This window comes from Dendropsophus ebraccatus, chromosome 9, assembly GCF_027789765.1.
Source record: "Dendropsophus ebraccatus isolate aDenEbr1 chromosome 9, aDenEbr1.pat, whole genome shotgun sequence".
NCBI lineage: Eukaryota > Metazoa > Chordata > Amphibia > Anura > Hylidae > Dendropsophus > Dendropsophus ebraccatus.
The window spans coordinates 54,161,025-54,185,835 of NC_091462.1; the positions used below are offsets into that span (position 1 = coordinate 54,161,025).

At 43.1% G+C, this 24,811-nt stretch overlaps 1 protein-coding gene across 2 annotated transcripts in view; it reads right to left on the reverse strand.

Moving 5' to 3' along the window:
* The window catches only part of LOC138801003 (aldehyde oxidase 1-like), a 101,430-nt gene that overhangs the window by 56,788 nt on the left and 19,831 nt on the right, over positions 1 to 24,811 (reverse strand). For both annotated transcript variants that reach the window (XM_069983353.1, XM_069983352.1), the window contains exons 5-17: positions 24,516 to 24,642; positions 23,581 to 23,642; positions 23,460 to 23,510; positions 23,072 to 23,149; positions 16,787 to 16,928; positions 15,840 to 15,932; positions 9,965 to 10,116; positions 8,889 to 8,982; positions 8,298 to 8,401; positions 7,123 to 7,307; positions 4,893 to 5,055; positions 2,177 to 2,263; positions 1,605 to 1,774 (exon numbers count right to left, since the gene is read on the reverse strand). In XM_069983353.1, coding sequence (XP_069839454.1) covers positions 1,605 to 1,774; positions 2,177 to 2,263; positions 4,893 to 5,055; positions 7,123 to 7,307; positions 8,298 to 8,401; positions 8,889 to 8,982; positions 9,965 to 10,116; positions 15,840 to 15,932; positions 16,787 to 16,928; positions 23,072 to 23,149; positions 23,460 to 23,510; positions 23,581 to 23,642; positions 24,516 to 24,642 — 1,508 coding nt within the window. The remainder of the gene's footprint in view (positions 1 to 1,604; positions 1,775 to 2,176; positions 2,264 to 4,892; positions 5,056 to 7,122; positions 7,308 to 8,297; positions 8,402 to 8,888; positions 8,983 to 9,964; positions 10,117 to 15,839; positions 15,933 to 16,786; positions 16,929 to 23,071; positions 23,150 to 23,459; positions 23,511 to 23,580; positions 23,643 to 24,515; positions 24,643 to 24,811) is intronic.

Genomic DNA, 24,811 nt, shown 5'->3' on the forward strand with positions numbered 1-24,811 from the left:
GCTATTTTTGAAGTACTCCGTACGGACCGCCTGTCAATCCACGGCCGCATATTCAGCCGCAAACAATGGTCTTGTTCATTTTTTACGGGTCCGTTTACGATAGGGCCGTAGATTCATACATAGTGTGCACTGTGCAGCCGCATATCCTATACTTCCAAGCATACACACGAACCACCAAAAATACCGCCGCACAATTACAGCCGCAAATACAGCCGCACTCTTACAACGTGTGAACCGAGCCTTTGAATGCAAATGGGTTTACAAAAACACCTCTAAAAAAAATTGTTTCCAACTTTTAAACAAGCTCATATTTGCACAAAACGTGAGAGAATTGAGCTTTAAATTGGGAATTTTGTTTACAACCCTTTTCTGGGGAAACATTGCTAAATTCCTCTCTCAGTCTTTCCTTTCTACATGTTCTCCATTTCTGTCTTTGGCTTCAAAAACTGCAGAAATGCAACCCTTGGGAAGAAATACTTTGGGGGATTGTTCGATGTAGCAGAGGGGTTTTCCTACGCCTTTTCTATGCACAGTATGCTTTGTATTTTGGAAATTATAATAAACATTATGTTTGAAAAAAAAAAAAAAAAAACCTAAATAAATAAACTAAACTGAATATATGAGAAGGCACCAGTCTAAGCAGGAACCCCATAGAGAATAAATGCAGGGCTGCCCCAACAGTCAGTTACACTCTAGTTACCACCTCTAGTTACCCACAAGGAGGGGATAAGAAATAATGAGAAAAAATGAGAATAATGAGAAATAATTAAGAAAAAATGGTCACAATTAGAGCCTGAAAAATTCTCTCTCCTGTAGAAGGAGGTCAATTTTATTTGGGAACCGTTATATATATATTGCACTGCAGCCCAGGAGGTTCATGTTACAATTTGGTTCGCTATTAACATACCTTGAAACTTTAAAGGGGTTATATGCAATATTACAAAAAACAGCTACTTTGTTGCACAAACAGCAACACTGCTGTCTTCAGGTTGTGTGTGGTATTACAATCCAACCCCCTTCACGTCAATGGAACTGAGCAGCAAAACCCACACCCAAACTGAGGACAGAAGAGGGGCTTTATCTGGAACAAAGGAGCCATGTATTTCTACTGCTGTAAAGCCCCTTAAGGCTGCGTTCACACTACGTATATTTCAGTCAGTATATGTATATTTCAGTCAGTATATTTCAGTCAGTATTGCAACCAAAACCAGGAGTGGATTAAAAACACAGAAAGGATCTGTTCACACAATGTTGAAATTGAGTGGATGGCCGCCATTTAATGGCAATATTTGCTGTTATTTTAGAACAATGGCTGTTATATTGAAATAATGGCAGTTATTTACTGTTATATGGCGGCCATCCACTCAATTTCAACATTGTGTGAACAGAGCCTTTCTGTGTTTTTAATCCACTCCTGGTTTTGGTTGCAATACTGACTGAAATATACTGACTGAAATATACATATACTGACTGAAATATACGTAGTGTGAACGCAGCCTTAAGGTGTAAAGGTCACCCCGTGCAGGTGGTAAGATATACATTCAAGGTAATGCCAGGTCCCAAAAACAGTACAATGCCATACACTTTATGTATAATTCACTTACACAATCTTTGCATAGGCTTTTGTGCTGGTAGCAAAGGCTATAAAAAGTTCTTGATCCACAGGTGGCATGTCATCCACATATACAGCTTCCCCGGTGGCCTGCTTAATACCAGACTGGTGCACTACAGGACGTCCCACAGGATCTTTCAATGGCTGGCTGGGGTTAGCCTCCTATGTAACACACAGAAATGTGCAACAGTGGCTTCACTGGAATAATCAGTAACATGTACTAAAATCTCAAGATTAAGAGTTTACTTTAAAAGGGGCTTTCTGAGCAAAACAGACTGATTGGCGCCCATTCACAGTCTAGCAGTGACAACCTGTAACTGCAGCTCAGCTCCTATTCACTTCAACAGCAACTGAGCTGCAATTACAGTCTGCCACCTCTACACAATGAAGGGAGAAACTCTGTCCACTGTGTAGTCTGGCACTGAACAGCTGATCGACACTGGTGCCAGCTGTCTGTCCCCCTGTGGATAACCCATCTGCACATTTTACCCAGAAAACCCCCGAATATGTATGCAGATATGGATTTCTATTATATAAAAAAAAAAAATCACACTAAAATATTACCTGGAAAACCTGTAAGGTTTTTGGTGCTGTTGTCTCAAAACCTTTGATAGCGCTGAGATGTTCAGAAGTTGTGGTTGATGATGTGACCTACAAACATTTCATAGAAATCAAATCTCAAGAGTGACTACTAATACAGACTACACATGCAAACAGACTTTGGCCATCTCCACATGGTGTAAGACACCGGCCATTCTATGATCCGGCCGGGTCACAGAACAGCCGGTGTCAGAGAAGATCATACCGGATGATCTTCATTTCTGAATTGGGATGCGGGCGCATCTGTGTGTGCCTGCATCCCAATTCACCGCTGCTCACAATGGAGCGTGCGGCCGGAGCGGAATCCCATAACAGTTTTTCATCGGCCAGATAGAATTGAGGCCTGAGCTCCAGCAGGGATTCCATTTATTCAAATGCAACGTACGTTTTGTATAAATTTCAACAACGGCCGTGATTTAAGTAAAACATACGTTGTGTAAACATGGCCTTTATCTGCAAACTATATAGAACTGAATAGCATTAGAACAAAACTTTTCTTTCAAAAATACATGAGAACAAGTGCATCCATCAATGTTGATTTTTTTTTTTTTTTTTTTAAGGAAATGCAACCTGTTGTGGGTATGGGATATGCAATACTTGAACCCTTCACAAACCTGCATGGTGTAACTCGAGACTCCACCTTTACAGGTAGTGGAGCTGTTGACAACATTTCTAACAACTAGCAGGTCAACTTTCTATGAATAAAAGTAAAAATGATGTGTATGATCAACACCAGGACTACACAGGACCTAGAAATAAAAACCACCAGATACAGCAGTTTTAACGCAACACTGACATCTAGTGGCAGCTCTGTCAAATAGCAGAAGACTTAAAAAAAGGACCTGTCAGCAGGAAAGGTGTGAATAAGCTCATGGTTGGATAGGACTAGTCAATTTGACTCCAGACATTTTATCTTCATAGTCCTTTCTTGTGCAGGGGTATACCAATGTTTTTTAATATATAAATGAGGCTCAGAAAACCATGGGACGTTCCCCAGCATTGTATAAGCCCAGGTTAGTCCAGCCTATGTCCTCTCTTTCACCACCTCTATATCTGCTTGCCTCCTTGTACTCCATTTTACTGACAGCCACTAGATAAAGAGAATATAGACTTGACTTACCAGGGCTTTGGCTGCACTGGTGAACACCCCCTGGGCTTTTTAACCTCCTTTACTTAATAACAAAATGGCTTATAACTCAGCACTGAAAAAGGCTACGAAGATTTTTTTTAAAATATGTTATTTTTTTCACAACGGCCAGCCCTTTCTAACATGTACCTTTTTACACCCGTTTCCCTGCTAACAGGTCCGCTTTACCTTCATCTAAATAAATTTTTTACATATTGAACAGACATTTCAAAAGCTAAATGGGTATTCTTATTACCTAAACCTTTCAAAGGTGATTGATTATGCAATGTTTAGCATTTTGTCCATCTTGACAGCTCATTGCTTAGGTTACCAACTAGGGATGGTCCGAACCCTCCGAGGTTCGGGTTCGTATGAACCCGAACGCTCGGCATCAGATTCCCGCTGTCTGCCCGCTCCGTGGAGCGGGTGGATACAGCGGGAGGACCACCTGGAAAACTGGGATACAGCCTATGGCTATGGCTGTATCCCAGTTTTCCAGGCGGTCCTCCCGCTGGATCTGCCCGCTGCACGGAGCGGGCAGACAGCGGGAATCATTACCGAGAGTTCGGGTTCGTACGAACCCATCCCTATTACCAACCACCACTTTTCGCTCTGTGAGTGGTGGGCAGGATCCTTGGGAGCTGGTATGTTTCTAACTCTTTTACGTTTCCCTCTGAGGTCCCACTTGTCTGGAGGGCTTGTGGATTGACACTGAAGATGTGTGTAATCTCTGAGAGACATACTAATGCAGAGCTGATTCAGCTCATCATCGCTGCGTCCCATCCTCCTCTCCAAACCAGGAAGACAGAGCAGGACATGGCAGTGCCCGAGCTGAATCCCAGAGGTCAGAATTCCTCTTTAAGGGTTTGTTCACACTGAGTAATTCAGGCGGAATTCCTTCTGTCTCAGTGTGTCATAGCCCGTCTATGGGAGAGCGCGCAGTGTGTCCGTCATGGAATTCCGCCTGAATTACTTAGTGTGAACATATGCTAAGATTAGATATAGTCAGTCAGTCTTTGTCTAAACAGGAGACCTGCTGCTAATAATGCATTTACCGCATGAACAATACAGTAATTGCTTGTGCAGCCTGGCCGCACAATCGTGCCATATAAAGACACTGCAAACAAGTGCCAATATCTCAGATCGGCGCTAGTTTATGGACGTATATGTGGCCGTAATAGGGCTGGCCAACCAATCGGGCTTCTAGAAAAAGATGGCCTCCATAATCTTTAATAAACGATATAAGAGCAGACCTCCCTGAAGCCTTTCCTCCCCCATTACTATTTTCAATCTATGAGTGGCCTTTTCAATAGAAGAAACTGAAATCACTGTTGTTGTGCATTATATACATTTAATGGAGTTTGACTTTATACAGTGTGGGAAAATAGCCATAGCTGTAAAACAACTGCTGTTCCCTGTGAACGGCCGTTGTTTAACGCTACCTACGGCCAGAATTAATGACCATGTTTGTAGCGTTAAACAGCGGTCGTTTATAGGGAATGGCCGTTGTATATACAGCGCGGAAACATAGCCTATAATTACAATTCAACTTACAGGATTATCCAGATCCTGCTGAACTTGAAGGTAGAATTTGAAGAGAAAACTGACGGTCAGAGATCTCCTATATTCTACTCTTCCCTCTGGAGCAGATGCAGGAATAGATATTTCATTTAGGACCTGCCTGCTGGCTTCAGAGAACATTGCATCATCCCAGTGCCTGCCAAGTACAATACAGGTCATAGGAAGTCATAATGGTTACATGATTTAATATATTACATTAAACCACTATTCTTGTCTAACCTATATAAGTGAAACTCACTCACTTTAGCTTGTATTTTGTTTTTCCTGAAGTTTAACATAACCCTTAAGTGAATCTGTTTTACATTTTTATTTTTTACATTTCTTTAAATTTGTTTTAGAAAAAATTGTTAACAAAGATTCCTGTAAAACTCCCAAATCAGTGCCCAGAAACTAAAATTAGTAAGTTGCCTTTGGGTAAGACCATATATTGATATCAACTGAGGACAACTAACTTTTCCTAAATATATCATCAATTTTCCCTCAGAGTTTTTTTTTAATACTCGCTACACAATAAAATCAGTGAGGTCTAAAAGAGAGGATAAATAAGTCTAAGGCTACGTTCACATTAGCGTTTGACCATCCGGCACCATTCCGTCGACCTTTTCCGTTTTAGAGTAAGCAAAATGGAAACTGTCGGATCCGTTAAAATCCCTATAGATTCCCATGCTATTTTAGTGTGCTCCGTTTGCCCTAATTGTGCTCTGTTTGCATGCAATCCGTTCAAGATCCGTTTTTTTGAACGGAAGAAAAAATAGTGTTTGCAGTATTTTTCTTTCCGCTTAAAAAAACGGATCACGAACGGAAAGTGCACTTCCGTTTTTTTTTTACATTGTGGTCAATGAGGATGGATCTAAAACGGAAGGTATTTTCGTTCACATCCGTTTTTTTTTCATCCATTTTTGCACTGAGCATGCGCAGAAGCAGCAAGAAACCAAAGAAGAAAAATAAACGGATAGAAAAACGGATGCTGACTGATGCAAACTGATGTACAAAAGTCAGTTTTTTTAAAGGGGTAGTGCGGCGCTCAGAAATTATTCACAGAATAACACACATTACAAAGTTATACAACTTTGAGCTGCATTCACACTACGTATATTTCAGTCAGTATATGTATATTTCAGTCAGTATATTTCAATCAGTATTGCAACCAAAACCAGGAGTGGATTAAAAACACAGAAAGGATCTGTTCACACAATGTTGAAATTGAGTGGATGGCCGCCATTTAATGGCAAATATTTGCTGGTATTTTAGAACGGCTGTTATATTGAAATAATGGCAGTTATTTACTGTTATATGGCGGCCATCCACTCAATTTCACCATTGTGTGAACAGATCCTTTCTGTGTTTTTAATCCACTCCTGGTTTTGGTTGCAATACTGACTGAAATATACATATACTGACTGAAATATACGTAGTGTGAACGCAGCCTTGTAATGTATGTTATGTCTGTGAATCGCCCCGTTCCCCGTGTCCCACCACCCCCACCCGTGTACCCGGAAGTGTTGGTGCGTTATACATTACCTGATCCGTGTCGAGGGCCGTCCGCCATCTTATGCCAAACGTCATCTTCGGACGGACGAGTCGCTGCCGCCCGTCTCCCCTCCGCCGCGTCACAACTGTGCTCAGCCGCGATTGGCTGAGCACAGTTATGCTCAGCCAATCGCGGCTGAGCATCGGATGACGCTGCAGAGGGCGGCCGGCATTCGGGACAGTCGGAGCTGTTCGCTGGTCGCCTGAAGACGTCACTCGCTGAAGATCAGAGACGGGTGTCGGCACGTGACAGGAGAGTATAGCGCACCACACTTCCGGGTACACAGGTGGGGGTGGTGGGACACTGGGAAGGGGGCCATTCACAGACATAACATACATTACAAAGTTGTATAACTTTGTAATGTGTGTTAGTCTGTGAATAATTCTACCCCTTTAAGCCAAATTCTACCCCTTTAAGCCAAAACACAAACAGACCATTAAAAAAAGATGAACATTTTGCAATCCGTTTGCATCAGTCTGCTCATCAGTTTATGCTCATCCGTATAATTAATATAGACGGATCCGTTAGAAACAAAGAAAAATGCTAGTGTGGCCGAGCCCTTACAGTAAAACACAAAGGAAGACACCAAAGAGTAGTTTAGATTAAAACTAGCTGTCACTACATAATCTACCCTCTTAAAAGATAGATATATTTATAGTGTCTAGTTCATACCTGCCTATAAGAGCCTGGGAAGTTTTCTTTGCAGATACAGTAGAGGGGCCAATACCACCATAGTAAATGGCAATGTCTTTGATCACATCTGAGTCCTTATTAAATTGGACTTGCATTCCAGCGTTGACAATAGCAAAAGCATTTTCTTCCCTCTGGGCTTGTCTGAATGCTGATACAATCTGCTCCTGGGTACAATTACAAGGAACAAGAAGAACATTCAGAGAATCATTGTATACACTACACAGAGAAGAAAATCATTGTATACACTACAGTGAACATCTTAAAGAAATACAAATGTATATGTATATATATATGTATATATATATATATATATATATATATATATATATTACACACGCATACATACTGTTCATACATTAGACAGCACTAGTAGGGGATTACTAGTTACTAAAGTGTCCCTTTATAAGTGAGTGGCAACTGTTGGGCGCCAGTGGTATCAGTCATACAACTAATGGCATCTGACACCACACACACAATATAAATGTTGCCTTAATGTTAGTTGCACGCTTGGCTCCTGGCTCTGCTGGAGTGCTCAGCCGGGCTTGTGGAGATGCCAAAGGCGTCCCTGGTAACCACTCTGTTGCTGGGGGTGTGCCGACAGCATCCCTAGCAGCCATCCTGCTTCTATATAGCGCTGCAGCGCTTTCCTTTGATGTAGCCATGGGCGGAGTTTCACCTCCCTCGGCCGATCGGCATAAGGTGTTTGCCATATGTGTTGATTGACACCAGTCAGCTGTCAGCACCTGGGCCGGACTTGGGACTCCAGGTGCCATAAATATCTTCCCCTATCTTGACCTAGCATTGTTTCCTGCATTGTTTTTCTGGTTATCTGACTTCTGGCTCTTGACTATTCGACTACCCTCTTGGATTCTGTCCCGGACCTCTGACATTTCCGTTTTGTGTATGTTTGTCTTGTTTTGTTCTGTGTTGCACCTAGTTGCGATCAGGGTTTGCCGTCCAGTGTTGTATTGCTGTTTAGGGCTTCTAAAGCAAGTAGTCAGGGACAGCGGGGCGGGTGCCAGCCTCAGGGCTCACCTGTCCTTGTATCATCCTGTCTATCCTAACACTTATATTTCCATACTCCATTTGTGAGGCAACCTTTCCAGAGGTCACCAATCTATTTTTTCTCACTAAATCGGCATTTAAAAACCAACCTTTTTAGAATAAGGGATAAGAACAGAGAGTAAGACTTCTCCAGGTTTTAGTGCAGATGCACCTGTGAAATATGCATCATTCAATGGAATTGTCCGTGTGCTTCCTATAAATGGGGGAAAAGAAATAAACATAATGTTAGAATCTGAAAAGTCTGGGAACTGTATCTAACTAGAGAGATTTCTTATTTGATATGTATTGCAGAACTAGAACTAGATATAAAAATTACTATAGATGAAAGCCATGTTTGTTCTTATTTTTAGGCAGCACTATATATAATGATAGCGGTGAAACCATTGTGAGGATGACTATTAAATTATATTAAATGAAAATAAAAGACCAATTTCAAAACCATAAAAGTGCTAGGTCATTGTCATTTCATCTGTAGGCTCCTTACTAGGCAGAAGTAATCCTTTAAGAAGATTCTATTCATATGCATGGTACACAGTTCAGTAATCAAACTGAGGTCACATGGTAAAGAATAGTTTCTATAGACAGGCGCATGTTTATTTTTCTACTTCTCAGTTTGTACAGGCAAAGCCACACAATGCAAAGTCAAGAATTTTTTCTTCATCATCCAGTACTACAGTTACCTTTAGATGCCAGGTTTAATATGGCGCCCCCTGCAGCAAGGACAGGATTTAGGTCACTGGTTGCACCTTTGGTGATGACGTGTCCTCCTAAAGACTAAACATTCACAATATTAAATTTTTTTCCACTTCATATAAGAGACTTCTAATGTTACCATTATGTTCATAATCTCTGTTGTGATACATGCAGTTAAAAAAAAAAAAATAAAACTCAGGTTCAGTTTTATATTTTTCTTTGTATGTTAAAATTTAGTAGAAAAAACAAAAAAAAGGTTTGTTATGGGAACTCAGGTTGTGGGTATTAAACAGTGAACTATTCACTCCCAAAATGCCCAGGAAGCTATACATGAGGTGTAGTAAAGCCTGCTTTCATGTTTCCAAACATGTAACTGACACCTATGAGCTTTGCACATATCATCTCCTCCCCCCTCCCGAAACAATGCTTGTAAATGTCCTGTATGTAAATTACCCTCAGCTTGTCATGTGGGCGTTCCTTAGCTCCAAACTAGTAACCAATAGCACACTATAAGCTGTTGCCTGTAAGCCCACCTCTCTGGGAGGGTTGGTCAATGACACTCCCAGAGACACAGGATTACAGCCAACTCAGGCGCATCATCCTTGACTCGTTCAGTGTTGAGGAACGCCCACATGACTAGTTGAGGGTAATTTGCATTTGACTCCGGACATTTAAAACTTTATTTTCACACACACACCTGTAACTATCAACCCCTTAAAGGGGTTTTCCAGGCAAATTATACTGTGAGATATTTAGAGGATAGCACAGACACAGCAGCTGAGGTCAGTTATGCAGATTTCTGTACATGGATAGCAGTATGCATTAGGCACTTTGTACTGGGCCATACATATACAGCATTATGCATATGGGTATGTTCACAAAATAGGCGGACATGTCATTTCTTTGAGCGGATATCAGGCAGGCAGGCGGAATTATTGTCTCGACTGGGGTTAAATTTATTGCACTCTCCTTAACAATGTGTAGAAAAATTATATATATATATATATATATATATATATATATATATATATATATACACACACACAACTGTCATTATACATACTGCCATGCTTCTGATCTGCTCTCCAGCCAACGTGCTTAGCTGTTGTAGTAATGTCTGAAATATCTTTGTTTTGTCTTGTGATAATTTAGAGACATTCTCCAGTAAGATCTGCTTAACTTGAGACAAGCTGACTGCTCCTCCAATCAGGAGTCCTGCAACAAATGAGTTTTTGTGTTACTTTTTACTTTGATCCCTACCACCAATGTGAAAAGCATAGATCTTAGATCATGAGAAACACAGGTAGTCTATTGAAATAATAATAATAATAATAATAATAATAATAATAATAATAATAATAATAATAATATGTTGTTGTTGTTGTTGTTGTTATTGTGCCCCTAGAGTTCCCTTTATTCTCTCTCAGAATATCCACATATTGGGGCAGAATAAGTACCATAATGCAAATGTTCCAGAATGATTCTGTGAAGGTGGCCATTAAGGGGTTATTACTTTGGGTAAAAACACTGTAATCCTTAAAATGGCTTCAGCCTTGTATCTGCTTCTAGAAGAAGGAAAGGAATGCTGGCAGCATACCTAGTGGGAGAGCACCATGAACCTACATCGTAGCCACAATACACACATAAGAACGAGACCCTTAATAAAAAATAATATATGGTAAACAACACGTTGTGCCATTTTGACTGCGCAAGACAGGAAACTATTGACAGGAAACCAGTCTACACTTAGACTGGACAGGCTAAGGGCTCCATCAGGGTCGGACTGGGCCACCGGGGAGCTGGGGGATCCCCGGTGGGCCTCACCCCCCCCCCTCACCCCCCCCCCTCACCCTCTTGCAGGGCCCTTCCCCTAAGCCAGAGAGGGGCCTCCCATTTGGAAGCTGCCTTATATCGGGAGCTCCCACACTGCTAGGTGAGTTAAGCACCGTATCAGGGCCTGTTCTTTCTGCAATCATGGGCCCTCCCCTCCCCCTGCTCACCTGACTCCCTTAAAGTGTCACTGTCGTGAATTTTTTTTTTGCAGAAATCAATAGTCCAGGCGATTTTAAGAAACTTTGTAATTGGGTTTATTATCCGAAAAATGCATTTTTATCATGAAAAAGCAGTTTGAAGCTCTCCCCCCTGTCTTCATTGTTCTCCTATGGAGAGAGCTAAAGAAAAGACCAAAACAGGACAACAAAGAGTTAATCTACAAATCCCTCACGGGATATCTCCTGTGACAGTCCCTAGTGACCTCTCTGAGCTCAGATTACAGCTGTCACCCAGCTCCGTGCCTGTAATCCTCTGTTATCTGCTTTCTGCTGCCGGCTAACTCCCTCCTTCCTCCTCCCCCCTCCCCTCTCCCTAGAGCAGACAGGGTACGACTCCTGCAACAAGTCACAATTTTCAGATTTTTCAGAGTGGATGAAAAAGAGGAAGGAGGGGGGGACCTGGGAAAAGGCTTTTTACATGCAGATAATGGCAGATTTGGCTAATAAACCCAATTACAAAGTTTCTTAAAATCGCCTGGACTATTGATTTCTGCCAAAAAAAAAAAATACGACAGTGACTCTTTAAATCTGCTCCCATCCCCAGCGCTGCCCTCTTCCTGCCTGTCACAAGATGCCAAGAGCAGCAGCAGGGCCCCTCTGTCTCCCCTCCCCTCTGCAATCAGGTGACTCTCCTGTTGCTATGTGTGCAGTCCGTGCACAGGACAAGGGGGAGAGGCTGCAAGCTGCCTGGCCTGGCTGGGAGAAGAGAAGATGGAGACAAGAAGTCTGAAGCCTCCTGCCCTGCTGAACATGTGAGTGTTTGTGTATATTCTTGTCTATCTTTGTCATTAGTGTGTGTCTGTACATGTGTCATGTGTTTATGCATGTGAGTGATATATGTGTGTGTGTTTTCTATCATGTATATAGTGTATATATTATGTAATGTAGTTCTATAGATGGTTTATATGTGTAATCTGCATGCTTTTGTATCTGTGTATCTATGTTGGTGAGTCTGTGTGTGTGTGTGTGTGTGTGTGTGTGTGTGTGTGTTAGTATAATTAGATGTATATATGTAAGGTGTGTTGTGTCTGCATGTTTGTGTATGTCTGCAGTATGTCTATTTGTGTATATATGTATACAGTATGTATGTCTGCAGTATGTCTATTTGTGTATATATGTATACAGTATGTATGTCTGCAGTATGTCTATTTGTGTATATATGTATACAGTATGTATGTCTGCAGTATGTCTATTTGTGTATATATGTATACAGTATGTATGTCTGCAGTATGTCTATTTGTGTATATATGTATACAGTATGTATGTCTGCAGTATGTCTATTTGTGTATATATGTATACAGTATGTATGTCTGCAGTATGTCTATTTGAGCATATATGTATACAGTATGTATGTCTGCAGTATGTCTATTTGAGTATATATGTATACAGTGTGTATGTCTGCAGTATATCTATTTGTGTATATATGTATACAGTATGTATGTCTGCAGTATGTCTATTTGTGTATATATATATATATACACTGTATGTATGTCTGCAGTATGTCTATTTGTGTATATATGTATACAGTGTGTATGTCTGCAGTATGTCTATTTGTGTATATATGTATACTGTATGTATGTGATGAGAAGTTCACACTTTGGAGGTCCAGTTGTGCAGGAGATCCGTGAGGCTTAGGCTCTGATCAGCTGAGGATTCTCACATCAAAGATGATAGGTGTTGTAGTAGATATAACAGTAAGACTTTATTCAATGGATGACGTGTTTCATCAAATGAGATCATCAGATCTATTTAGGATTCCCTTAGAAACACATTATCCATTGATTTGTCTTACTCCTACGTCTACTACAACTCCTATCATCTGTGATGTGAGAATCCTGACTCAGCTGATCAGCACCCCAGCCTCACGGATCTCCTGCACAACTGGGACCTCCAGAGTGCAAACTTCTTCTCAACTATTGTACCGACTCAAAAATATAAGCAGCAGACACAGACACAAGTGGGAAAATGCCCCCCTCACCAGACTGCACCCCCTCCGGAGCAGCAGTAGTATCAGGGATAGGTAGGATTATGCCCCCCTCACCAGACTGCACCAGACAGCAGCAGCAGTATCAGTGATAGGTAGGATTATGCACCCCTCATCGGACTGCACCCCCTCCGGAGCAGCAGTAGTATCAGTGATAGGTAGGCTTATGCCCCCCTCACCAGACTGCACCCCATCCGGAGCAGCAGTAGTATCAGTGATAGGTAGGCTTATTCCCCCCTCATCTGACTGCACCCCCTCCGGAGCAGCAGCAGTAGTATCAGTGACAGGTAGGATAATACCCCCTCACCAGACTGCACCTCCTCCAGAGCAGCAGCAGTAGTATCAGTGACAGGTAGGATAATACCCCCTCACCAGACTGCACCTCCTCCGGAGCAGCAGCAGTATCAGGGATAGGTAGGATTATGCCCCCCCTCACCAGACTGCACCTCCTCCGAAGCAGCAGTAGTATCAGTGATAGGTAGGCTTATGCCCCCCTCATCGGACTGCACCCCCTCCGGAGCAGCAGCAGTAGTATCAGTGATAGGTAGGCTTATGCCCCCCTCATCTGACTGCACCCCCTCCGGAGCAGCAGCAGTAGTATCAGTAATAGGTAGGATAATACCCCCTCATCTGACTGCACCCCCTCCGGAGCAGCAGCAGTAGTATCAGTGATAGGTAGGCTTATGCCCCCCTCATCTGACTGCACCCCCTCCGGAGCAGCAGCAGTAGTATCAGTGATAGGTAGGATAATACCCCCTCACCAGACTGCACCCCCTCCGGAGCAGCAGCAGCAGTATCAGTGATAGGTAGGATTATGCACCCCTCATCTGACTGCACCCCCTCCGGAGCAGTAGTACCAGTGATAGGTAGGATAATACCCCCTCACCAGACTGCGCCCCCTCCAGAGCAGCAGTATCAGTGATAGGTAGGATAATACCCCCTCACCAGACTGCACCCCCTCCGGAGCAGCAGCAGTAGTATCAGTGATAGGTAGGCTTATGCCCCCCTCACCAGACTGCACCCCCTCCGGAGCTGCAGTAGTAGTATCAGTGATAGGTAGGCTTATGCCCCCCTCATCTGACTGCACCCCCTCCGGAGCAGCAGTATCAGTGATAGGTAGGATTATGCACCCCTCACCAGACTGCACCCCTCCGGAGCTGCAGTAGTAGTATCAGTGATAGGTAGGCTTATGCCCCCCTCATCTGACTGCACCCCCTCCGGAGCAGCAGTATCAGTGATAGGTAGGATTATGCACCCCTCACCAGACTGCACCCCTCTGGAGCAGCAGTAGTAGTATCAGTGATAGGTAGGCTTATGCCCCCCTCATCTGACTGCACCCCCTCCGGAGCAGTAGTATCAGTGATAGGTAGGATTATGCACCCCTCACCAGACTGCACCCCTCTGGAGCAGCAGTAGTAGTATCAGTGATAGGTAGGCTTATGCCCCCCTCATCTGACTGCACCCCCTCCGGAGCAGCAGTATCAGTGATAGGTAGGATTATGCACCCCTCACCAGACTGCACCCCTCTGGAGCAGCAGTAGTAGTATCAGTGATAGGTAGGCTTATGCCCCCCTCATCTGACTGCACCCCCTTCGGAGCAGTAGTATCAGTGATAGGTAGGATTATGCACCCCTCACCAGACTGCACCCCTCTGGAGCAGCAGTAGTAGTATCAGTGATAGGTAGGCTTATGCCCCCCTCATCTGACTGCACCCCCTTCGGAGCAGTAGTATCAGTGATAGGTAGGATTATGCACCCCTCACCAGACTGCACCCCTCTGGAGCAGCAGCAGAGGCAGCACTAAAGTAGTAAAAATTCTTGTGATTTTATTCACACCCTCTAGCGCGATGTTTCATTTTAGCTCTGAGTAAGGCAAAACATTGCACAAGAGGGAGTGAATAAAGTCACAAGATTTTTGACTACTTTGGTGCTATCTTCGCTGCTGAATTATTGTACCAAGTCTCCTGGTTCTGTTGAAAGGGCTGCTAGCGGCATCAAGGTGTATAAACCACCGCTAAAGTGACTGGCGGTGTTGGGCTTGTAGCATGACCGCCCAAGGTGAGCAGCAAGTTTAGCCACTTACACACATTTGTTCTGCAGTAATAAGCTATGTGCGCCGCATGGTGTTCTCTCTCTTCTACTAGTAGATGTATAAAATGGCAGATTACATTTTAAAGCCAGGTTTACACGCTGACCACTGATATGCCTTTCATGATGGTCCTTTAAAGTCTTATTCTAGCCCAACACCTTATGGTGAGGCTAGAATAAACAGTCATGGGTCTCCTCTGCTGGAGATTGTAATAGAGGAGCAGACTAGATGGTCATTTTTTCCTTCATCTTCTGAGGCTGTGTTCACACATGACATTTTTTATGTGTTTTTACAGCAATATTGTTGGAATTTCATTAAAGTTTCTACATAAATGGTGCAGTTTTACCACAACTGCATAAATCAGTAACAACTGTATAAGTGACTGGCACTGCACTAGCATTGCTGGTCACATACACAGCTCTATGCAAAGTCGCTGTACTAACGTGAAAGGTTTGGCGCTGATTATGTCTTTATATATTGGGTGGGCCCCAAGAATCAATTTCCCTGGTGGGCCAAGGTACCCCAGTCCGATACTGGGCTCCATTACTCAAGGCGATCTCTAAAGTGACAAGCCATTCAGCCAAATCACTGGCCAGGACGGAACCACCACGGACAGTGATTGGCCTGTCACTACAGAGAGCGCCTCTGTGTTGCGCTGGCGGCTGGAGAAAGCAGGAAGACAACGGGAAACAGGTAATGTTTAAACTTTACTATGACACTTTTAAAGAAAGGGCACCACGGACATTGCTAACAATCTCCGTGCAGCCCTTGCTGCACAAGTTTAAAAACTGAAAGACAATAGTGAAAAATGTCACCTTGTTCATTAGATGCAACATTATACAATTCTGTGATCCTCAGTGGTGAGATGATAACAGGGTAACTAGCACCCTCAAACTTCATCTGTATACCTGAAAAAAAAAGTATAGCCAATATATGGATGATTATAAGATTTTAACTAAATGGGGCCGCGTCACAGAGGGGAGGGTATATGGTAACACTGGGGGCCCGCCCCCAGTGCCTATTGCCAGCAAGTGCATGACAACAACGCCGAGTGTAGAAAGTGGGCAGCATTTAAAAAGACAGCTCCAATCGGCTAATGTAGAGAGACAACCTCTTTCAGAATGCAGCCTGATTCACTAATTGTCCCACATCTTACTCTTAAGGTGGCAGTACTCCTTATCCCTCCCTGTCCTCCGCATACATAGGAATGTCAGCAGAACCAATCATTCCTGTGCTCTCTATGATGAAGGGTAAGCACTGGCAGTGGCTTATGTCTCTTAGAACAAAGGGGTCATGGCAGTGATTTTCCATCATTAAAGTCCACCGACATCATCTGATGGCAGAGCATAGGGGTAGCCCTATACACTGTATACTGATGGCCGAACCCACCATGAGCAGTATATGGGGACCTTTAGTACCACTAGCAAACAACTGATTTTTCAGAGTGAAGTATTTTTCCTGCAGCAACCACAACAGCAGCAGACCAGGTACAACTCATTGTTTGGGCTCATAGGGAGTCCCTAGTGGAGGACCCTTCTCTCTGATGTTCATATGCCTTAAACCAGTGCTTCTCAACTCCAGTCCTCAAGTTCCCTCCACAGGTCATGATTTCATGAGACCACCAGTCAAGCTACCTAATATCACCTAAAAAAGAGAATCCTCAAAGCATGGAGGGTGGGCGGTTCAGTTTACATTTTAGGGCATGCAAATTTTATTTAATAGTAATAAATGAGATACATTTTCTCCCTTACATTCTGCTTACCTATATTGGTGTTACCAACTACAAGAGGAGCTTTAGGGAATTTGCTCCTCAATTCAAGAAGTTCTTCAAGAGTGGCAGGTGAATACCATGTCATTCTGTCCCCATGGAAGGTCTTCATTTTCTTTGGGTCTTTGAGCATTAACTGTTAGAACAGAATTCAATTAATGTCATTTTAATCATACAAATTACTGGTTTAACCCCTTCAAGACCAAGCCTATTTGCACCTAAAAGACCAGGCTCATTTTTCAAAATCTGACCTGTCTCACTTTATGCGCTTATAGCTCAGTGATGCTTTAACGTATGCTGGCGATTCTGAGATTGTTTTTTCGTCACATATGGCACTTTATATTAGTGGCAAAATTTGGTCACTACTTTGTGTGTTTTTTGTGAAAAACATCAAAATATCATGAAAAATTGAAAAAATTAGCATTTTATGAACTTTGAAATTCTCTGCTTCTAAAAAAAGAAAGTTGTATTACATAAATTAGTTACTAAGTCACATTACCGATATATCCTCTTTATTCTGGCTTCATTTCATAAACATATTTTACTTTTTTAGGGTGTTACGGGGGTTAGAAATGTATCAGCAAATTACCACATTTTCGTGAAAGTTTCCAAAACTGATTTTTTTAGGGACCAGTTCTTATTTTAAGTTGATTTAGGAGGTTTGTATACTGGAAACCCCCATAAGTGACCCCATTTTGGAAACTAGACACCTTAAAGAATTAATCTAGGGGTATAATGAGCATTTTAACCCTACAGGGGCTGGAGGAAAGTATTCACCATAAGGCTGTAAAAAAATGAAAAATTTAAATTTTCCAATAATATATACATTTAGATTAAAGTTTCTCATTTTCAAAAGGAACATGAGAGAAAAAGCACCCCAAAATTTGTAACACATGTTCTCTTGAGTACTACGGTACCCCATATGTGGGCGTAAACCACTGCATGGGCACACAGCAGGGCTCAGAAGGGAAGGAGCGCCAATTAGCTTTTCCATTGCAGATTTTGCTGAAGAAGTTTCCGAGCGCCAGGTGCATTTGCAGTGCCCCTGTAGTGTCAGCAGAGAGAAAAAACCCCATAAGTCACCCCATTTTGGAAAGTACACCCCTCAAAGAATTCATCTTGGGGTAGGATGAGCAATTTGACCCCACAGGTGTTAGAGGAAAGTATTCAAAATTAGACAGTAAAAATGAAAAACTCAAATTTTTTCCAATAATATGTTCCTTTAGTTTGAAATTTTTCAATTTCCCGAGGAAAAAGAGAAAAAAAGTACCCCAAAATTTGTAACGTAGGTTCTCATGAGTACAACGGTACCTCATATGTGAGCATAAACCACTGCATGGGCACACAGCGGGGCTCAGAAGGGAAGGAGCGCCAATTAGCTTTTTCAATGCAGATTTTGCTGAAGAAGTTTCTGAGCGCCAGGTGGGTTTGCAGAGCCCCTGTAGTGCCAGCGGAGTAAAATCTCGCCATAAGTCACCCCATTTTGGAAAGTGCACCCCTCAAAGAATTCATTTTGGGGTGTGGTGAGCATTTTGACCCCACAGGTATTAGAGGAAAGTATTCAAAAGTAGACAGTAAAAATGAAAAACTCAAATTTTCCCAATAATATGTTCGTTTAGTTTAAAATTTCTCAATTTCCCGAGGAACAAGAGAAAAAAAGTACCCCAAAATTTGTAACGCAGGTTCTCCTGAGTAAAAAGGTACCTCATTTGTCGGTATAAACCACTGTATGGGCACACATCAGGGCTCAGAAGGGAAGAAGCGCCAATTAGCTTTTTCAATGCAGATTTTGCTGAAGAAGTTTCTGAGCGCCAGGTGGGTTTGCAGTGCCCTTGTAGTGTCAGCAGAGTAAAATCTCGCCATAAGTCACCCCATTTTGGAAAGTGCACCTCTCAAAGAATTCATCTTGGTGTGTGGTGAGCATTTTGACCCCACAGGTATTAGAGGAAAGTATTCAAAAGTAGACAGTAAAAATGAAAAACTCGAATTTTTCCAATAATATGTTCCTTTAGTTGGAAATTTCCCAATTTTTACGAGGAACAGGAGAGAAAATTCACCCCAAAATCTGTAACGCAGGGTCTCCTGAGTAGAACGGTACCCCATATGTGGGCATAAACCACTGTATGGGCACACAGCCGGGCTCAGAAGGGAAGGAGCGCCAATTAGCATTTTCTCTGCAGATTTTTCTGAAGAAGTTTCTGAGCACCAGGTGCATTTGTAGTGCCCCTGTAGTGTCTACAGAATAGAATCCCCCCAAAAGTCACCCCATTTCGGAAAGTACACCCCTAAAAGAATTCATCTTGGGGTAGGATGAGCATTTTGGCCCCACAGGTATTAGAGGAAAGTATTCAAAATTGGCCAGTAAAAATGAAAAAGTTGAATTTTTCCAAAAATATGTTGGTTTAGTTTGAAATTTCTAAATTTCACAAGGAACAGTATAAAAAATGTACCCCAAAATCTGTAACTCAGGTTCTCCTGAGTACAACGGTACCCCATATGTGGGCATAAACCACTGTATGGGCACACAGCAGGGCTCAGAAGGGAAGGAGCGCCAATTTGCTGGAGCAAAACCGCAGCTAGTAACAGTTATTAGAATAGCGCAGTTACTAAAATACAATAAAAAAAATTAGATTACAGCTAATGTGGGGTGGTTACGGACAGTCTGGGGTGGTTCCGGGTAATCTAGAGGTGGTTACGGGCAGTATGAGGTGGTTACGGGCAGTCTGGGGTGGTTACGGGCAGTCTGGGGTGGTTACGGGCAGTCTGGGGTGGTTACGGATAATCTGGGGTGGATACGGTCAACATGGGGTGGTCACAGGCAACCTGCTGTGGTTAGAGGCAACCTGGTGTGGTTAGAGGCAACCTGGTGTGGTTAGAGGCAACCTGGGATGGTTAGAGGCAACCTGGGGTGGTTAGAGGCAACCTGGGGTGGTTATGGGCAACGTGGGGTGAATACGGACAACCTGCTGTGGTTACAGACAATCTGGTATGGTTACAGGCAACCTGCTGTGGTTACGGACAATCTGGGGTGGTTGCGGACAATCTGGGGTGGTTACAGGCAACCTGCTGTGGTTACGGGTAAACTGAAGTGCTAATAGGTAATCTGAGGTGGGTACCTGTAATCTGGCGTGGTTACGGGCAATCTGGAGGGGGTCACTGGCAATTTGGGGTGGTTAGAGGCAAGGTGCAGTGTTCAGAGGCAAGGTGTGGTGGTCAGATGCAAGGTGCGGTGGTCATAAGCGATGTGCGGTGGTCATAGGCGACGTGCGGTGGTCAGAGGCAAGGTGCGGTGGTCATAGGCGACGTGCGGTAGTCAGAGGCGACGTGCGGTGGTCAGAGGCGACGTGCGGTGGTCAGAGGCGACGTACGGTGGTCAGAGGCGACGTACGGTGGTCAGAGGCGACGTACGGTGGTCAGAGGCGACGTACGGTGGTCAGAGGCGACGTACGGTGGTCAGAGGCGACGTGCGGTGGTCAGAGGCAACCTGCGGTGGTTGCGTGCAATCTGGGGGGTTACATGTAATCTGGCATGATTACGGGCAATCTGGGGTGGTTATGCCCAACCTGCGGTGGTTAGGGGCAACCTGGAGGGGTTACAGACAATCTAGAATTGTTACGGATAGAGTGAAGTGCTTATAGCTAATCTGGGGTGGTTACATGTAATTTGGGGTGGTTACAGGCAATCTGGGGTGATTACGGACAATCTGGAGGGGGTCACTGGCAATGTGTGGTGGTTACGGGCAACGTGCGGTGGTTACGGGCAACGTGCGGTGGTTATGGGCAACGTGCGGTGGTTACGGGTAATCTGGGGGGTTACGTGCAATCTGTCGTGATTACGGAGAACCTGGGGTGGTTACGGGCAACGTGCGGTGGTTACGGGCAACCTGCGGTGGTTACGGGTAATCTGGGGGGGGGTTAGGGGTAATTTGGGAGTAAACTGTAATTATTACTATAATAAAAAGTGTGTGTTTTATTTTTTTGTATGTTTGTCACTTTTTGTACTTTATACATTCATTTTCACTGTATTACTATGATTACTGTGATATTTTCTATCACAGTAATCATAGTTCAGTGACAGAGACCAAATTGGTCTCTGTCACTTTAAATTTTCAGAGCTTGGCTGGTTGTGGAGCGCATGCGCACTTCATAACCAGCCAGGACACCGAAGAGGAAGGAGCTCCGTGGATCCGGTGAGTATATGGGGAAGGGAGGGTGACTGGGGGACGGGGGTGACAGGGGGGGGGTGGGGGGCGACTTGGGGGGTGGGGGGACATCACTTTTTATCCCCTGTCACCAATCATTCATAGTGACAGGGGATAAAAAGTGCCTGGAGCACATGGCACAAGCGATCAGCGGTATATAGTATATACCGCTGATCGCTTGTACCGGGACCCCACAGGGGGGGTCCCGATGACTGCCCCATGCTCTCCGCTACCTCCGGTGGCGGAGAGCATGGGGCTTTCATTCATTTTTCTTTTTTGATCACTGTGAACAGACATTAGTCTGTTCACAGTGATCGCGGCGGCCATCTTGGATCCGATGGCCGCCGCGGGAGGGGGGGTTAGTGACTGGGGCACTAGGGGGCTGATCTGGGGTCTGATTTTTACTTATTTCATCTCCCCCCACCGTGGATTCACGGTGGGGGGAGATGAAATACGGCGGCGGCACCGGCCCATTAGTGACCGCCGTTTCGGCGGTCACTAAGGGGTTAATGGGGGTCAGCTGCGGAATCGCCGCTGATCCTCATTATCTCCGGTGCTGTACACAGATGAGAGCGGGATCGCTGTCCCTGCAGCGATCCCGTTCTCATCACAAAGCCCCTGTCAGTCAGGAACGTATATGTACATTCCTACTGCACGGGGCATGTGCAATAGGAACGTATATATACAGATGGCTGACGTGAAGGGGTTAAACACCCCTCCCATTTTTTTAAGAGTGAAAACAGAGCTCCATTCTTAAAGAAAAAAAACGTTGAATGTTATTCTATGATAGCTGTGCAAATTTCTGAAGGTCTAAACCATCCAAGAGCTCCAGAGATGTTAGAAACTAACCTGTAACCATCTTAGACTGCGATGGATAATGAATATTACAGGAAAGGACTCAAAGGTTATGACCTATTGTTTAAGGCCACGTTGACACATCGTATGACACCGGTTGTTCTGTGTCACAGAACAGCCGGTGTCTGTGAAATTTATCAGGGTTGACAGTGACTGCAGTGCAGCATAAATTTTCTACAAATCGGCAACAACGGCATGACTAATAGAAAACTGAAATAGTTTTTTTTTTTACAAACGAAAGTGACACTAAGCATATTTAAGCCTTTTTGGTGATTTTTTTAATTTGCCATTTTATTATATTATTATTATATTATTATTGTATAATATAAAATAATTCTGAAATCTTGCAGTTTTTGTTCTCAGCACAAGGCATAAAACTAAGCTGAAACTTCCTGTTCTTTATGTTCTGCTAAGAAGTACAGCATTACAGTCAAAAGTGACACCAGGAGATAGAGATTAATAGATCAGCCTACCCCCTCCCTGTGGAATGGCCGGTTCAAAAGGTCACAGAGTATGCTCAGTAATGTCAGGCATGCTGTTGCTATCCATGTCCATGGGGCTTGTTGTAAAGCATATCACTTAATTTCTTACTTTGATCCTTGGTGCTGTTTTCCGGAACCTTGTAGTCTATTTATATAGAAATGAGGCGGTTTGGTGCATGGGGGGCGGGACTACCACTCTGCTCCAATCCGCCCCCTCCAGACAGCCCTTCTAATGATGGCGTTGTTCTTGCATTTATGATATGTGCTTCTGCTATTTTGCATGAATTGTGTAATCGTGGTAAAATAGCGCCATTTTTGCTGCAATGCTGATATTTTACTGCAAGTTTGTGGCAAGATAGCATCAAAAACACATGGAAAACACAAATGGAAAAAGAAGTGACAAGTGTGAACCCAGCCTACATGTAATGTTCGTGACGCATTGTCTAAATGTTACCACTAACCTAAAGTACAAACTAAATCTATGAAACCCACCATCTTTGTACCAGCATCAGTGGAAGTGGGAATGGTCAGAGAAAAACAAAAGGTTTAGGTTGGTAGGAAAAAAAAACTTTGGTTACAGCTATTTCTAAGGGTGAATTGAGTTGAAGATTTGTCCAGGTTTCTATGCCAGGCTCCGGTTTTTATACCCAAATGAAATTTCTGGTTATTTCCTTTAATATACTGTTTGCATCATATTACTGTATGTGTATATGCAAGCTGTATTGCACTTATTCTACTCACCATTAGCTCAGGTGGAAATATAAGTTCTTGTGTTGAGTCCAATGGTAAAAGATCCTGCTCGTTGAAGAGTTTCGGTGACTATGTAAATATATATAACATATAAAATGCAAATTACTATGTTATGCAGTATTCATGACTGTACATTGCACATTGTTATCTTATGTGCTATTTATAGGAAATCAAACCATGGGTAGTGAAAAACAGTGGGAAATTATAGGTTTAAAACCTGCCATGGGAATGGAGTAATATAATGTGCAATTTTTTTCTCTTTTTATATACATTGCTTTAATAAAGTTATATTCCTTTTTAATATAAACTCCACTAAAATAAAAGATACAATTTTTTAATAACCAAATCGAAAAGAGAAAAACCAAAGCAATCACTATACCGTCTTATCCAGCAGCATATTGTCGTCATCGCTTTTCTTTAAACAGCAACTCTAAAAACACAGAGTCAATTAAGAAGGGATAATACAGGAATAAAACACAATAAATAACAATAAAACCAACCTTATTAAATGTCTTAAAACCATCCAAAATGGGCCTGTAACCAGTGCATCTACAGAGGTTTCCTAGTGCATGAGAAATTATGGACTATAATTAGATGTTTACATGGATTATTATTAGATGGAAAATACATAGTAGATACAGCACAAATAGACACCAGTAGCGTTACTTTTCAGGGAATGTAAAGCATGTTTGTGCCAGAATGTAGTATAACAGCTATTGTAAAAACACAACAGCAACTCCAATCATTGCAAAATCTATGTTTTGGGATGTTATGTTCCATAGGGGCTAAGCAACTACTGGCTCTCCACCTCCACAAGTGAAACCTGAAGTCTGGAGCCCTAGTGCAAACCATTAGAGATGAGCGAACCTCGAGCATGCTCGAGTCGATCCAAACCCGATCGTTCGGCATTTGATTAGCGGTGGCTGCTGAACTTGGATAAAGCCCTAAGGCTATGTGGAAAACATGGATATAGTTATTGGCTATATCCATGTTTTCCAGACAACCTTAGAGCTTTATGCAAGTTCAGCAGCCCCAGCTAATCAAATGCTGAATGATCGTGTTCGGATGGACTCGAGCATGCTCGAGGTTCGCTCATCTCTAATCACCATCCATGGTCATAACTACCATTGTAGCAGCTATAGTGGCTCTTATGGGGCCCGCTGCATCACCTTTAACTCCAAATTAAAGGTTTGCTATGGGGCCCAGCCATTTCTGGTTATGCCCCTGCCACCATCATATGCAATACCTTTGGTTTGTGTAGGGCTAGCTTTAAACCTTACAGTTCGTTGAGGAAGAATAAGGATCTAATGGGCTTCAAAAAGCTTGATTCTTTGTTTTTTCCTATTGAAACCCCATTCTGTAGCATCCTTACAGGTGCACTACAGTGCATGAGAGCATTTCTAGCAAAGTTATTTTATATACAGTGATTACCTACCAGATAAGTAGGTCATGATCTCTTGAATGGTCGGCTCTGGGTTATTTCTTAGTAAAGAGTACATGGACATCACCATCCCAGGACTGCAGAACCCGCATTGTGAACCATGAGATTTAGCTAATCTTTCCTAAACAGTGAGTATAATGGATGTTAGTGGCAGCTATGGCAGACAATGAAGTAGGGTATTAGTGTCACAATAATATACAGGATCTCCTCAAAGGGAAATAGACAGCACATATATGCATATACATCTATTCTTACCTAACAATGTTCCCCCTGGGCTCCTCCTGTCATGT